The sequence below is a fragment of the Salvelinus fontinalis genome, chromosome 9 (genome assembly GCF_029448725.1).
Source record: "Salvelinus fontinalis isolate EN_2023a chromosome 9, ASM2944872v1, whole genome shotgun sequence".
NCBI classification, from domain to species: domain Eukaryota; kingdom Metazoa; phylum Chordata; class Actinopteri; order Salmoniformes; family Salmonidae; genus Salvelinus; species Salvelinus fontinalis.
In genome coordinates, this window is record NC_074673.1 from 51,867,102 (window position 1) to 51,883,203 (window position 16,102).

General features: G+C 41.1%; 1 protein-coding gene across 3 annotated transcripts in view; it reads right to left on the reverse strand.

Moving 5' to 3' along the window:
• Window positions 1-16,102, reverse strand: part of spg11 (SPG11 vesicle trafficking associated, spatacsin) — an 86,472-nt gene that overhangs the window by 57,163 nt on the left and 13,207 nt on the right. For all 3 annotated transcript variants that reach the window (XM_055934819.1, XM_055934818.1, XM_055934820.1), the window contains exons 10-16: window positions 15,072-15,250; window positions 14,536-14,712; window positions 11,766-11,837; window positions 11,204-11,331; window positions 10,679-10,854; window positions 8,195-8,405; window positions 1,648-1,851 (exon numbers count right to left, since the gene is read on the reverse strand). In XM_055934819.1, coding sequence (XP_055790794.1) covers window positions 1,648-1,851; window positions 8,195-8,405; window positions 10,679-10,854; window positions 11,204-11,331; window positions 11,766-11,837; window positions 14,536-14,712; window positions 15,072-15,250 — 1,147 coding nt within the window. The remainder of the gene's footprint in view (window positions 1-1,647; window positions 1,852-8,194; window positions 8,406-10,678; window positions 10,855-11,203; window positions 11,332-11,765; window positions 11,838-14,535; window positions 14,713-15,071; window positions 15,251-16,102) is intronic.

Here is a 16,102-nt window from a genome sequence, read left to right on the forward strand (position 1 = left end):
GATGGTCGGATTTGCGTTTATATTTGAAGGAATGAGCGTTACACTAAGGCCTGTACTCCGGAGTGGTATCTATTTGGAGGTGTAGGGTACGTCATGGTCTGGAGCGGTGTGTCACAGCATCATCGGACTGAGCTTGTTGTCATTACAGGCAATCTCAGCGCTGTGCGTTACAGGGAAGACATCCTCCTCCCTCATGTGGTACCCTTCCTGCAGGCTCATCCTGACATGACCCTCCAGCATGACAATGCCACCAGCCGTACTGCTTGTTCTGTGCGTGATTTCCTGCAAGACAGGAATGTCAGTGTTCTGCCATGGCCAGCGAAGCGCCCGGATCTCAATCCCCGTCGAGCACGTCTGGGACCTGTTGGATCGGAGGGTGAGGGATAGGGCCATTCCCCCCGAGAAATGTCCAGGAACTTGCAGGTACCTTGGTGGAAGAGTGGGGTAACATCTCACAGCAATAACTGGCAAATCTGGTGCAGTCCATGAGGAAGAGATTCACTGCAGTACTTAATGCAGCTGGTGGCCACAACAGATACTGACTGTTACTTTTGATTTAGACTCCCCCCTTTGTTCAGGAACATATTATTCCAGTTCTGTGGAACTTGTTCAGTTTATGTCTCAGTTGTTGAATCTTATGTTCAAACAAATATTTACACCTGCTAAGTTTGCTGAAAATAAACGAAGTTGACAATGAGAGGACGTTTCTTTTTTTTTGCTGAGTTTATGTTATAACCTACAATTGTTGTCTTTGAAGCCAAAAACAGGACATGTATATTTTTGGGAAATGCTGTAAATAGCAAGTTGTTCAGTTGTGCTTATTTTCATACCAATACATGAAACCAAAATTGCACTAACTTACTGGGTGAATGAATGAAAATATCAAGTACAGCTATTACAAACTATATTTTAATATCAATAAAATAGCTTTTGGTTTCAAATGGTCACCAAATAGGTCTCCCCCACCTCCCAATTCAACTAACCCCTGGCTATCAGATAACAACACTGCCGACATCATATTCAAAGCAATCGGCGCACTGCCTAAACAGCTGACCGGCAAAACAAACTGGCCCACTCTCTGCTTTCTAAAAGTGAGAGAAAAGGAGCCCAGGCCGAGCAATGTTCTCCATGGTCCTAGCCAGCCAAGAAATACTCTAAACAGTCGTTGCATGTTAAATTGAGAATTGGAATGATTTTAGTTTCGACAAAAAAATGGCCTACTTTAAATTGTTGGTCTTGAGCTAGGGTATGGGGACTGCCATACTAAACTGACGCCCGCACCTGTGCCGCAGCAAGGCGAGTTGGTGCTGTGACATTGTCGCGGCAATGGCAAAACGTCATCTAGCGACAAATTAAGGAGCCAATAGTGATTCTCACTGGAAAAATTGTTGTCACCACCGACTGCGCAATTACTGCATTTACAATGACCTCCTATCCAGACCAGCGTGTCACAGCTCTCCTTCACTGTGAGTCGAGTGACTCGGGTCAGCCAGGCTATCGTAGCAATTCTCACTGAAACATTTTTGGAAACACTGAACACATCAGCAAGTGGCCACTCGAGAGAAAGTGCTCAGGGGCCAAGTGTTCGGTTTGAGATTCAGTCATAGCCTCCTCCTAGCGAATAGTATTGGTTGTCCCTTTTCTCACCTGTTGTGCTCCAGGTAGGTGTAGAGCAGGTAGCGAAGGCCGTTGTCCAGGCAGTGGTGGATGAAGCGTGTGTGTAAGTCGTGTCCTTGAGGGGAGCGGTACTGGGGCATGGGTGGGCTGGCCTGCATCACCCCACCTGCCTGGCCCAGCCTCCACAACAGCTGCTCAAAATCAGCCACCTCGGCCTGGATGAACACTCCTCTCCTGCAAAGAGAGTGGTGGGTGATGGAGGTTAGCAGCTAACATAGCTTTCATACATATCTAGTGTAATATACCGTATATGACTATTCATAACATGTATTCAACAGTGTAGGGTGCAATACCAGTTTGGCCACAAGAGGCCGAAACTTCCCTACATTTTTGCTGTGAGGTTGCTTCTCTGCTTCTACTACAATGGCCTCGCAAGTAAGCCTACTAAGCCAGAACGAAGCCGCTCAACATAATACATTATTACCTTTATTTTTGAGGTCTTGGCTACAGTTTTTCTCCTACTAAACATTCAGTGCCTTAAGAAAGTATTCATACCCGTTGACTTATTGTACATTTTGTTGTTACAGCCTGAATTCAAAATTGATTACATTTAGTTTTTTTCTAACCCATCTACACACATTACCCCATAATGACAAAGTGAAAACATGTTTATAGATTTTTTGGCAATTTTATTTAAAAATTAGATAAAGAAATCTAATTTACATAAAGTAGTCACACCCCTGCGACAATACATGTTAGAATGACATTGGGAGCGATTACAGCTGTGAGTCTTTCTGGGTTAAGTCTCTAAAGCCTTGTTCACATTGGCAGTTTGAAGTGACTCAAATCTAAGGTTTGCATAACTGATTCAAATCTGTTATTTTTCCTGCAGTCTGAACAACCAAAAAGCACATGGAATCTGATATTTTAATCCTTATTTCAGATCACTTTCGCAGGTGGTTTGAAGGCAAATCTGATTCCTGGCCATGCGACTTGTATCTGAACAGTCAAATCTGATTTATTTGCCCTGAAGTGTTTTTTTTAGACGGTTTCTTGGCATATGTTGTTTGTTGCTAGGTACTCTATTGACAGTATGACAATAACATGTGGTAGCCAATTAGCTTCTTAATTGTTTAGAAACAAATTAGTGAATGTGCCAGAAAGCTAAACAGCCACCTAGCTAGCTAGTTGACTGCTGTGGCTAGCCAAAAATGACTTTAAAAGTGTTCTTACATTATGATTTTAACATTCAAAACAACTGGCAAACGTTCATGGCAGGCATTGATGCCACCTAAGCTTGCTACATAACTTCTAAGTGATAGGAACCACGAGCACCACCACCAATTAACCTACATCCCTGCGCACACACCTGTTGTCACTATGACAACTAAGGTAGCCATGTCAGCAAATGACTGCTGTCTGAACATACACAAATCCGATTTGGTCACTTGTAACTTGCTGTTTGGACAGGCAGTATTCCAAAACGGATTTGAGCATCAAGGCCTGCAATGTGAACAAGGTTTGAGAGCTTGGCACACCTGTATTGTACAATATTTGCACATTATAACTGTCAAGTTGGTTGTTGATCAGTGCTAGACAGCAATTCTCAAGGTTTGCCAAAGATTTCCAAGCCGATTTAAGAGAAAACTATAACTAGAACACTCAGGAACATTCAATGTCATCTTGGAAAACAACTCCAGTGTACAGTCAAGGCCAAAAGTTTTGAGAATGACACAAATATTAACTTCCACAAGGTTTGCTGCTTCAGTGTCTTTAGATATTTTTGTCAGATGTTACTATGGAATACTGAAGTAGAATTACAAGCATTTCATAAGTGTCAAAGGCTTTTATTTACAATTACATGAAGTTGATGCAAAGACTCAATATTTGCAGTGTTGACCCTTCTTTTTTAAGACCTCTACAATCCGCCCTGGCATGCTCTCAATTAACTTCTGGGTCACATCCTGACTGATGGCAGCCCATTCTTGCATAATCAATGCTTGGAGTTTGTCAGAATTTGTGTTGTTTTTTGTCCACCCACCTCTTGAGGATTGACCACAAGTTCTCAATGGGATTAAGGTCTGGGGAGTTTCCTGGCCATGGACCCAAAATATCGATGTTTTGTTCCCAGATTCACTTAGGTATCACTTTTGCCTTATGGCAAGGAGCTTCATCATGCTGGAAAAGGCATTGTTCGTCACCAAACTGTTCCTGGATGGTTGGGTGAAGTTGCTCTCGGAGGATGTGTTGGTACCATTCTTTATTCATGGCTGTGTTCTTAGGCAAAATTGTGAGAGAGCCCACTCCTGTGGCTGAGAAGCAACCACACACATGAATGGTCTCAGGATGCTTTACTGTTGGCATGACACAGGACTGATGGTAGCGATCACCTTGTCTCCTCCGGAAAAGCTTTTTTCCGGATGCCCCAAAAAATCGGAAAGGGGAATCATCAGAGAAAATGACTTGACCCCAGTCCTCAGCAGTCCAATCCCAGTACCTTTTGCAGAATATCAGTCAGTCCCTGATGTTTTTCCTGGAGAAAAGTGGCTTCTTTGCTGCCCTTCTTGACACCAGGCCATCCTCCAAAAGTCTTCGCCTCACTGTGTGTGCAGATGCACTCACACCTGCCTGCTGCAATTCCTGAGTAAGCTCTGTACAGGTGGTGCCCCGATCCCGCAGCTGAATCAACTTTAGGAGACGGTCCTGGCGCTTGCTGGACTTTCTTGGGCGCCCTGAAGACTTCTTCACAACAATTGAAACGCTCTCCTTGAAGTTCTTGATGATCCGATAAATGGTTGATTTAGGTGCAATCTTACTGGCAACAATATCCTTGCCTGTGAAGCCCTTTTTGTGCAAAGCAATGATGACGGCACGTGTTTCCTTGCAGGTAACCATGGTTGACAGAGGAAGAACAATGATTCCAAGCACCACCCTCGTTTTGAAGCTCCCAGTCTGTCATGCTGATTGAGTTCAAATAACAGAGTGATCTCCAGCCTTGTCCTCGTCAACACTCACACCTGTGTTAACGAGAGAATCACTGACATGATGTCAACTGGTCCTTTTGTGGCAGGGCGGAAATGCAGTGGAAATGTTTTTGGGGGATTCAGTTCATTTGCATGGCAAAGAGGGACTTTGCAATTAATTGCAATTCATCTGATCAATCATAACATTCTGGAGTATATGCAAATTGCCATCATACAAACTGAGGCAGCAGACTTTGTGAAAATTAATATTTGTGTCATTCTCAAAACTTTTGGCCACGACTGTATATTTGTCCCTCTGTTTTAGGTTATTTTCCTGCTGAAAGGTGAATTTGTCTGCCAGTGTCTGTTGGAAAGCAGACTGAAATGAACCAGGTTTTCCTCTAGGGTTTACCTTTATTTTAAACAACCCAGTCCTTGCCGATCACAAGCATACCCATAACATGATGCAGCAACCACCATCCTTGAAAAGATGAATAGTAGTACTCAGTGATGTGTTGGATTTGCCCCAAACATAACACTTTCTATTCAAGACATGAAGTTCATTTCTTTGCCAATTATTTTGCCGTTTTACTTTAGTGCCTTGTTGCAAACAGGATGCATGTTTTTGATCATTTTTAACTCTGCACAGGCTTCCTTCTTTTCACTCTACCATTTATGTCAGTATTGTGGAGTAACTACAATGTTGTTGCTCCATCCTCAGTTTTCTCCTATCACAGTCATTAAACTCTGTAAATGTTTTAAAGTCACCATTGGCCTCATGGTGAAATCCCTGAGCTGTTTCCTTCCTCTCCTCTCTGCTGTTTACTTCCTCTCTGGCTGTATTTATACACCATCCAAAGTGTCATTAATAACGTCACAATGCTCAAAGGCATATTTAATGTCTGTCCTGGCTTTTGGGCCTGAGTAACAGGGAGTTTATTTTGGGCACATCAGTCAGGCGGAAATTCAGAAAAAAAGGACCCTAGCCCTAACAAGTTAACGTCACAATGCTCAAAGTGATATTTAATGTCTGCTTTTTTCCCTTCCGATCTACCAATAGGTGCCCTTCTTTGCGAGGCATTAGAAAACCTCCCTGGTCTTTGTGGTTGAATCTATGTTTGAATCACTGCTCGACCGACTGAGTAACCTTACAGATAGAATTGCCAACACACTCTAGGAGTTACATTATGTAGCTAATTGATTGGGAACATGTGTAATTGCAACAAGACTTTAAACCAGACATGGGTGTTCTGTCAAAAAAAAGCTAGCCACAGATTTTGTTCACTTAAAATGTTAGGTCTTGTTGGTTAGCTAGCTAAAGGTATACAAAACAGTCAACATATAATATTAATTCCAGACAGCTACCCAGCTAACGTCCTGAGGGAAAATGGTCAGGGACCAACAGGGAACGTTGTAAGGTGTTGGGTAAACATTTGCTGGAGTGGCAGCACACTTGACCAAAACCAGGCACGGTCATCAAGTTACTTTATGTTCATTGTCAAAATTCCTGAAAGATGTTTGGCTGTTCGAATCCACATGCACTTCTTTTCATACTTGGAAAGCAGGTATTCAACATTCCAGTTCTGGAACATTGTTCTTGAATTTGAAAGACTAGTGATGATTTTTGTCTGTACACACATAACTAGAGATTTTGGTCTTTATGTTGGAACATTCAAGGCATTGGTTCTTTGCACTGGACAGAACAAACTATGCAAGGTGGATTCCTATCCACATTTGAGACTTGAAAGCTCTACCATCTAACATTAGCAAGATTCTCAGACTTCCTGGTCCTGCCAAAAACACAAAACGGGTTCTAATGCATGCCACTTGACCAAGACCATGTGAAAACCATTAGCTGGTAAAAGGAACAGGGGAAACCCACTAAAAGGAACAGAGAACCTCACTGCCTTCAGGAGATGGATGGTAGCAGGACATACTACTGGTTGATTTTGAATCACAGCTTTTGAATGTAGTGTCCCCTTTTAAAACAAAACCTTCAACACGAGCAAAGTTCATCACACCAGACATCAAATGGCCACTGTGTTCTTGGGGACCTCCAATGCTGCAGAAATGTTTTGGTACTGTTCCCCAGATCTGTGACTCTACACATTCCTGTCTCGGAGCTCTAGCGACAATTCAACCTCATGGCTTGGTTTTTGCTCTGACATGCACTGTCAACTGTGGGACCTTATATAGCCAGGTGTGTGTCTTTCCAAATCATGTCCAATCGATTGAATTTACCACAGGTGGACTGCAATCAAGTTGTAGAAACATCAAGGATGATCAATGGAAAAAGTACACCTGAGCTCAATTTCGAGTCTCATAGGAAAGGGTCTGAATAATTATGGAAATAAGGTCTGTTTAAAAACAATATTTAATACATTTTCTAAAAACCTGTTTTCGTTTTGTCATAATGGGGTATTGTGTGTGGATTTCTGAATATTTTTTTGTGTCTATTTCAGAATAAGGCTGTAATGTAACAAAATGTGGAAAAAGTCAAGGGGTCTCAATGCTTTCTGATAGCACTGTATATCATTGATCTTGGCTTTATAATACAGTTTCTTTTTCTTTTTATTGAGTTTAGTCACATAATTTCTCAATTTGCAGTAAGTCAGATGTCCAGCCAGATTCATTAGAAATTCCTTTTGCCCGATCTCTTTCAACTATACAGTTTTTCAATTCCTCATCAATTCATGAAGCCTTAACAATTCTAACAGTCAGTTTTTTAACAGATGCATGTTTATCAAAAGTTGGAAGAAGAAATGTCATATATTCATGAAGTGCAGCGTCTGGAAGCACTTTATTAATCACATCAGACTTAAAAGTATTTTTAACATTATCCACATAAGAGTCACAGCAAAATCTTTTGTATGATCTCATACACTATTTAAGGCCTAGCTTATGGAACTTTGGCTTTCCTGGATATAGCCACTATATTGTGATCCCTGCATCCAATGGGTAAGGATACAACTTTAGAACAACGTTTTACAGTATTAGTACAAACGTGATCAATACATATGAATGATATTTTTCCTGTAGTGTTTGTAAACACCCTGGTAGGTTGATTAATAACCTGAACGAGATTACAGGCACTGGTTCTCACACAGTGAAGAAGCTTCCTCTTGAGCGGACAGCATGTTGAAAACCAGTTAATATTCAGGTCCCCAAGAAAGTAGACCTCTCTGTTTACATCACATACACTATAGTTGATTTCACAAATTCTAGTAATGAACCAAGCTTCAGTGTACAGTGCAACACTAGTGCCTACAAAATATCTGTTGTAAATAATCTTAACTCACCATCACTTCGTGTCGACGGAGTTTGTGTCTGGTAAAACGTTTTGACATGAATGCGCATCGGGCACAAAGTTCGCCTAAGAATTTGTTCTTAACTGACTTGCCTGGTTAAATAAAGGTTAAATAAAAATAAATACAAAAAAGTGCACTGTACCCAGTATAAGCCACGCCCACTAAGACGTAACCCGGGCGAAGTACCGTGTTTTTAGGGAGTCTTACGATACCATCCTATCTTACATGCATCCACGAGAGATGAACAGATAGTTAACACTTTACTGTCCTCAAACAGGACAAAGCTGATCCCAGAATAGGGTCTACCTGGCCAACATGTAGAGGATGTGGTTCCTCATGTGGGCGCTGCACCGGGTGTTGTTGTTGACCACCTCTGCCGTGAGGGCGGGCCACTGGGAGGCGCTGGAAGGGTCACCGTTCTGGGCGGCCAGGCTCTCAATCCACTCGGTGACCCTCTGCTGGTCGTGGTGGGAGGTGAGGTATGACCACAGGACCCCTGGGTCACAGGAACTGACAGCTGCTGGTCAAACATAAACACAGGTTGAATTGACCAAAATAGTGTCAACTGTTCATTTAACTGCTCAATACAGTATTGAATTTGAAGAAAAACGTAATATTTCATAAATATCACCCTTCCACACAACAGTTGTAGTTAATGAGCGGAAGATATGAAAGTAATTCGAGACATAAGTGTACGGGCACGTAAAGTATGATTTGCACATGTACAATTTGTGTCCCTTTTCAAGAATTGAGTCGTATGTCGCACGTCACTACTTCACAGGAGGCAATTTAAAATAATATATATATTATTTTTTTTAAATCAAAATGCGTTCTTTGGCAGAAATGCCATCTGGAACATGTAAACTTTCATGTGCCTTAATAACAAACGTGTATGCCATCTGTAAATATGAATACAATTGTATAATTATGAGCCTAGTTGGTTTAGCCATGGAAAAAGTGAGGAACCTTCCTGCTAGCCATATTTGGCTGAAATAATGGATGGGCTGGACATGCCGAGAGGAGTTCGGGCTGGTCTGCGATGTAGCGTGCTTCTGTCTATAACGTGAGCTGCTCAGTATGTGGAGGTATTCCTGGCTACCGCAGGTTTTTTAAAAAGACCTAACGTTGGACTGCTCTCAACAACATTGCTGACCTGAATTTTTGTTGTAATGGACTACAACTACGGTGAGTGTGAACCGGAGTGACTTGACACAACGCAGGCCAAACAAGCTGTAACTACAAACAAAATGGAGTTAAAGGGGTAGCAGTCTGCCTGTGATGCGTTCATCCGTTTTTTACGAGTAAGTGTCTATCTACATTTTCAGATAGTATACGTTTCTAATTTAGTCAGAAAGTCATTTTCATTGCAAGTTAAAGCGTACTGTTAGGTAGCTAGCGAACGTTAGCTTGCTGGTGATTACGGCCATCTATTGTATTTCATTAACATGTGTACATGTTTACATGTCGAGACAATAGTGACCCATCCACTTAGCTGGGGGGGTGGTTATAGTATTTCTTTCACATGACCCATCAATTTAGACAAGTGTGCCTGGGTAAGAATAATACACAATTATTGTATGAATATTTTATCATTGTTATCTGGACACTTTCTATTTTAGCAACCATTTAGCTGTACCGTTTACACCTTCGGTATCCTGTGCATGTGACAAATAAACATAGATTTGATTTGATATAGTGTGTTTACCAGAGACTGTAATAAGAATAACAGCATGACCTGCACCAAAGTCAGATTAGGAGATAGGCCAAGAACTAGATAAAGTGTATTTGTACTACTACTTTTTGCTACTACTTTCACCACTTTTAGTCGTGAAATATTTGGTTGTTTACTACACTATTCACTCTGTTTAGCACATGGCTTCACATGTGAATCCTTAAAGAGATGGGTGGGACAAAGGCTTAAGAGGGTGTGAACAATGCATAATGGGTGTAGACAAAGAAGAGCTCTCCAATAGGTGTACCAAAACATTCAAGGCCCATTTTCTTAAAAGTGGGGTTACAAGTTTATCAACTTTCAAAGCAGAATTACTTTCCCATTGTTCCTCAACTGCAGTGTATGATATACCATACCAGAGTCTCTACTTTTGTAAAATATAAAAATACAATAAAAACTGTTTCTATATAAGACCGAATTGAGGCGTGCGTTTCTTTCAAAAACAAGGACATTTCTAAGTGACCCCAAACTTTTGAACGGTAGTGTATGTGTTCTAGACAAGTATGCCCATACCATGTAATCAAATCAAATTGTATTGGTCACACACACATATTTAGCAGATGTTATTGCGGGTGAAGCGAAATGCTTGTGAAAAGTTGCTTAGGAGCTAGAAGCAGAGCTGATATGGCGATCGGGAGTGCAGGTATTTTTAATTTTTAAGTGTTATGAAAATGTGATCATTTGGAATTCTCATGATTCATTTATCATGACGACGTGGCACAACCCAATTTCCTGATTGCACAAACAGACCACTTAGAAGTTAAATAATGGTGAAAATAAATGTTTTACCCACTCATAGAACATAGACTATAACCAAATTGACAGGAGTTTAATTATAGGAGTGGATTATCTGTTTAAGTGCCGAAAATGCTGTCATCATATTCATTTCTGTGGTAGGTGAAGTCAGAGTTCAGCATGACGGGAAAGTCGGGGTCCATAGATGATACGAGTTTCCAACTTGTATTTACCACTTGAAAGCTGAATGTTTTTCCAAGTCGGGATCTCATACTTACAATTACTCATGTAGGGTGTGAATGCAGGGTTAAGAGGAGTCCTACCCGAGTCTTGTAGGCGTGACAGCAGGATGGCTCTCTGGGTGTTGTGGTCCCAATGTCTGACCCAGTCCAGACGCAGCGAGCTCCACAGTGTCTGTTCTGACTGGGAGCCTCTCTGGTCTACCAGCTCCTCCAGCAGGCTCTTAGACCCTGGGTTTGTCTGGGCCATCTGAGGAACCCTGAGAGAAAGCAGTACACAGTACAGTAAGCTACATTGAAACAGGAAGTGATTGCCATAGAGCAAGACTAAAGATAAATGATTGAGCAAAAAAAATAAAAACTGTTTACTGCTAACATGTTAAAATGTCATGTCATGTAAGCAGAGAAAAATGACTACTGGCATCCAGGGCCATGTTCATTAGGACACGCAAGTCCAGGTAGTCCCTCCCTTTTTATGTGTTTTCTTCTGTTTGGTGACTAAAGAACACGACCCAGGTGGATACAGTGTCAGAAATCCTGACAGGAGAAAAGTACATGAAGATAAAACTGAAAAACCAAATGCAGTAAATAGTCTGTTTTGCCTCGTACCGTTGTCTGCCCACAGGGTCTGTGGAGCGCGTCTCAGGCACCGCACACAAAGCCTCAATCTGTTTGATGAATTCCACCCTCTGTGTCTCTTCATCAGACAAATAGCTCTGCTTTGACAACTCCTCCACCTGCACACAGTAATTGACAATCCCAAAATCTAAATCAGACTTAGTGGGGCGGCAGGGTAGCCCAGTGGTTAGAGCGTTGGGCTAGTAACCGAAAGGTTGCAAGCTCAAATCCCCGAGCTGACAAGGTACAAATCTGTCGTTCTGCCCCTGAACAAGGCAGCTAACCCACTGTTCCTAGGCCGTCATTGAAAATAAGAATTTGTTCTTAACTGACTTGCCTAGTTAAATAAAGGTTAAATAAAAGAAATAGCGCATTTGAAGCTGGCAAAAGGTACTGAGTTCATAAAGAGACAAGGACTATGTTTTTAAACTCAATGCAGTGTAACTAACCCCTTGTCTGGCTGGAATGAGTTTTTAAAAACAGTCAAATCATCCAAATAATGAAAGCCAATGTTAGATGTGATCATCCCATTTGCTCAAAATGCTGGTCTTACCACAAAGTCCCTTAGGTCCCGGTCATCTGTGTAGAGGCATATGTTATGCAGTTGCTTCTTTACGTTGAAACCCTGAAAACAGAGAACGTCGGCTTTTTTATCCACAACAACAAAAAACAAGGAGACTCCTGTTTCAGTTGCATGAGAAATTACCATTTAGTCATGGAGGACACACCAACATTCCTGCTTGGTCATGGGGTGTGAGTGAGATGCTAACATCATCCCTGTTTTCGCAGACTCTGGGCACAATTGAATAGCAAAGCTCTGTCTGTGTGTTATGTAAAATAGTCATGCAGTGTAACCACTGTCAAGTAATGTTATATGATTGATTAATTGGTTGTTTATACTATAGTGTCATGCATCTTCATGATGCCCAGCCCACATGGGCTTATAAGACACCGTATTTGCTGTATCCAAAGAAAATGATCATACTTATATATGCTCACAAGTACATGCATACGTACATACATACAGTTGCGGACAAATATATTGGCACCCTTGCATTAAAAAAGAAATCCCACATTTCTTCTAAAACAAGATGAAATTGAAAAAACTTTGGATTTTCAACACTGTAGAACCAATTTTATTTTAAGTTTAACGGTTTTATAAAAGAAATAAAGACAAATGGCATGGACAGAATTATTGGCACCCTGGAGCTAGTACAGTACTCGTTTTATCTAGTGATGATAAAATGTCTTGGTTCTGAGGTGTTAGACTGATGTCACGTCTATGCTAACATAGTAAAAAAAATTGCTAGCTAGCTTTCCAACAACTGCAACGATGTATTTGAGAGACAACAAGTGCTCATTGTGCAAATATATTTATGTTTTCAATAAACATTGGATATAGTTTACATGTTGCCAACAATATAAGCCAATCCCATAGCCAATCCCTTCTTTATTTATGGCATTGAACCTACCTAATTCAATTGCCAGAAGCAGTATCCCAGTTCTCAAAAAGGTTCTCTGATTTCTTGTCAGGTGACATAGGGTTCTGGATCATAGGTTCTTGGATCTGGTTATAATTTCTGAGTTTAGGTTTTAGCCATATATAAGTTGACAATTTTTTCTTTGTAGCTACGGGTTAACTTTTTTTTAATCATGTAGAAATTGCATCGTAACTTGTCTAAATATGTTATAGATCAGCTTCCTTAAATATGCCTGAGTTCTTTTGTCCAAGGGTAATTGTGAGATTTATCCAAGTTGAAAACCTTTTTTTTATGGGTTCACAGCAAAGCTGTTGCTATTCTTAGATTAAAAATAAATATATTTGACATAGTCAAATAACTCAAGCATAGATTGTTTTTTTCTAATTTGGCACACAGAAACTAGAGGCCATGAATAACTTATAGAAAAAGAATGGCACGACTGGCCTATAGGTTGCTCTGCAATCTCACTTAAACCCTCCTATTCACCGCCCTGTTTGACCTAGAGACTTAAAACTTTGTATGTAAGTGTATTTTCTAATGCTGACCACATTTCATAAGTTCTATCAGGAAAGATTCTCCTCCATCTTGGGAAAACGTATTCTCATGAACGATAAGTAACAGGTCCATCTCTTAACTTAGTTTGAGAAAAGCCAAGGGATTGGCTAAGAGATGTCTGAGTTGACAAATCCAAATCGGATTTTACGTGTCAATTTAAACCATTGGAAATCCACTCCACGGTGGCCTATCAACTTGAAACTTGTCATCGCTATCATGGACATCCCTAAGATGAAGCCCACTGAATTTGGTATTGATATCTAAAAAACAAGGAAACTATTAATAACTGATAACTGCATATGTAACGCTAATGCTAAATATGATCTGCAATCATCTTCTCCTCATGAACCGTTCATCCGATCCACTTCACATGTTGTATTTAGACTTATGATTGCACATAAAGGAAGATTGTTCCTACATGATAGAGTGCTTGATTTGCTGTTCAACTGATCTTGAGTCCTTTCTATCATCCTCTGAACCCCGTTCATTGCTGCTCGCTGCTATATTGTTTATTTTATTTTTTCTTATATCGTTACCATTGTTCATCGTTGTCTAACTACGAATATGCTGAGTCATATTGTTTAACCATCTCCATATTGTAAAATGTCTGTCTACATAGAGTTGGTCCTCTGTATCTCAGTTCGTAGAGTATGGTGGTGGCAACGCCAGGATGGTAGGTTCAATTCCCGGGACGACCCATACGTAAAACAAATGCATGCATGACTGGAAGTGCCGTTGGATAAAAGCTTGTGCTAAATGACATATAGAGTGAGGTCCTAAAATTATTGACACCCTTGATAAAGATTACACCAGAGGTAATACTTGAAGGAAGCCCTTTTGGGCGTAACAGTTGTGAATCATTTAGAATAAGATTCTACCAACTTTGCACAACTCTAAGGGCAACCAACAGTGGGGTCTGAAATTATTGACACCCTTGACAAAGATGGGCAAAAATGACTGTATAAAATAAATTCAAATACTGGGCTATTATATTGTATGCTACATTTTTTGGGGAAATTCAATTATTTTATACAATTGCTCAGAGAAAGAGATTTTGTTAAACAAGTAATATTTTTTTCTTCTCAAAAAGGTAGAAGACAACATTTTTGACACCCCAGTTTTCAAAACCCTTCGATACCTCACCTTGTGAGATAACGGCAATGAGCCTTTTTCTAAAAGGTTGTATGAGTTGGAGAACGTATTCGGAGGGATCGTAGACCATTCCTCCATACAGAACCCTTCCAGAATGGATTAGTGAAAGCCAACCGAACGTAGCCATAGTCTCACCATGTTCCTGAGCAGTGCAGTGGCCTGCTCCAGGTCTTTGTGTGTGAGGCAGTCGAAGGCCAGACGCAGCCCCGTACTTCTCAACTCCTCCAGCCGCTGATCTGGCCTGTTCTGGCTCCTCAGGTAGGCCTGGGCCCGGGGAATCTGCTTGGTCAGCACTGCCCGCTCAACCACCTCCTTGACGCACACACAGTATCAGAAATTGGATATCTGGTCATTACTGTAGATAATTATGTAATTATAGCCAATTGGGGAGAACCATTCTGGTGCAAAATGTCTGTTGTGAATGGTGGATGAGAAGAGTTACCCTAGCAAAATGGCAAGTGCTTTGAGGCCTATAGTTAAAAAGTGTGACATAAATTCAAGCCGTTATCATGATGACCCACCTAGGATGTCGCTGAGGATTCATGCCCAATCTGCTCCTTTTGTGTGTGTGTGTGTGTGCATATATGTGTAATTGTGACAGCAAATTAATTAATTTGAGTCGAAGAATCGACAATAAAGTAACTATTCTGAAAGCTTCACTGTGTTTTTACCTCAGAAGAGAGGGAACCCCAGTCATCATTCTCCACCTCCTCAGGTACAGGTATGGGGGATGGGACAAGGGTGGAAGTGTCGCCACCTGTTGGCCAGGGAAACCTCTTCATGAAGGTGCGCAGATCCGAAACATAACTATCCAAGATCTCCACACACTCCTGCAGGTTCTCATCCAGCTCTGTGAAGAAAGACATTAGAGAATAGGGAGAAACCTCTGTGTTATTGAAAGTTTGAAACACGCACCATCATCAGACCGTATCATGATTCAACATAGACCATACAAACTCAAGTTTGGTCCTGATCTCCTAATAACATCAGTACAAATCCCTGATGAAGGCCTATTGAGACTGAAATATAAGATCTGTTACATTTATGAAGCATTAAGGTCACCAGTGTGCTGGAGTTTCTATTTCTATAGACTTTTCTAGAAAAATATAAACGCAACATGTAAAGTATTAGTCCCATGTCTCATGAGATGCAATAAAAGATCCCAAAAATGTGAAGTTTTGTCACACACAATGCCACAGATGTCTCAAGTTTGAGGGAGTGTGCAATTGGCTTGCTGACTGCAGGAACGTCCATCAGAGCTGTAGCCAGAGAATTGAATGTTCATTTATCTACCATATGCTGCCTTCAATGTCGTTTTAGAGAATTTGGCAATAGGTCCAACCGTCCTCACAACCACGTGTAACCACACCAGCCCAGGATCTTCACATCCGGTTTCTTCACCTGCGTAATCGTCTGAAACCAGCCACCCGGAGAGCTGATGAAACTGAGGAGTATTTCTGTCTGTAATAATGCCCTTTTGTGGGTAAAAACCTATTCTGATTGGCTGGGCTCCCAAATGGGTGGGCCTATGCCCTCCCAGGCTCACCCACAGCTGCGCCCCTGCCCAGTCATGTGAAATCCATAGATTAGGGCCTAATGAATTAATTTCAATTCACTGATTTCCTTATATAAACTGTAACTCCGTAATATCGTTGCATGTGGAAGCAAACTAAATTCTAATGTCAACTGAATTTTTTTGTTA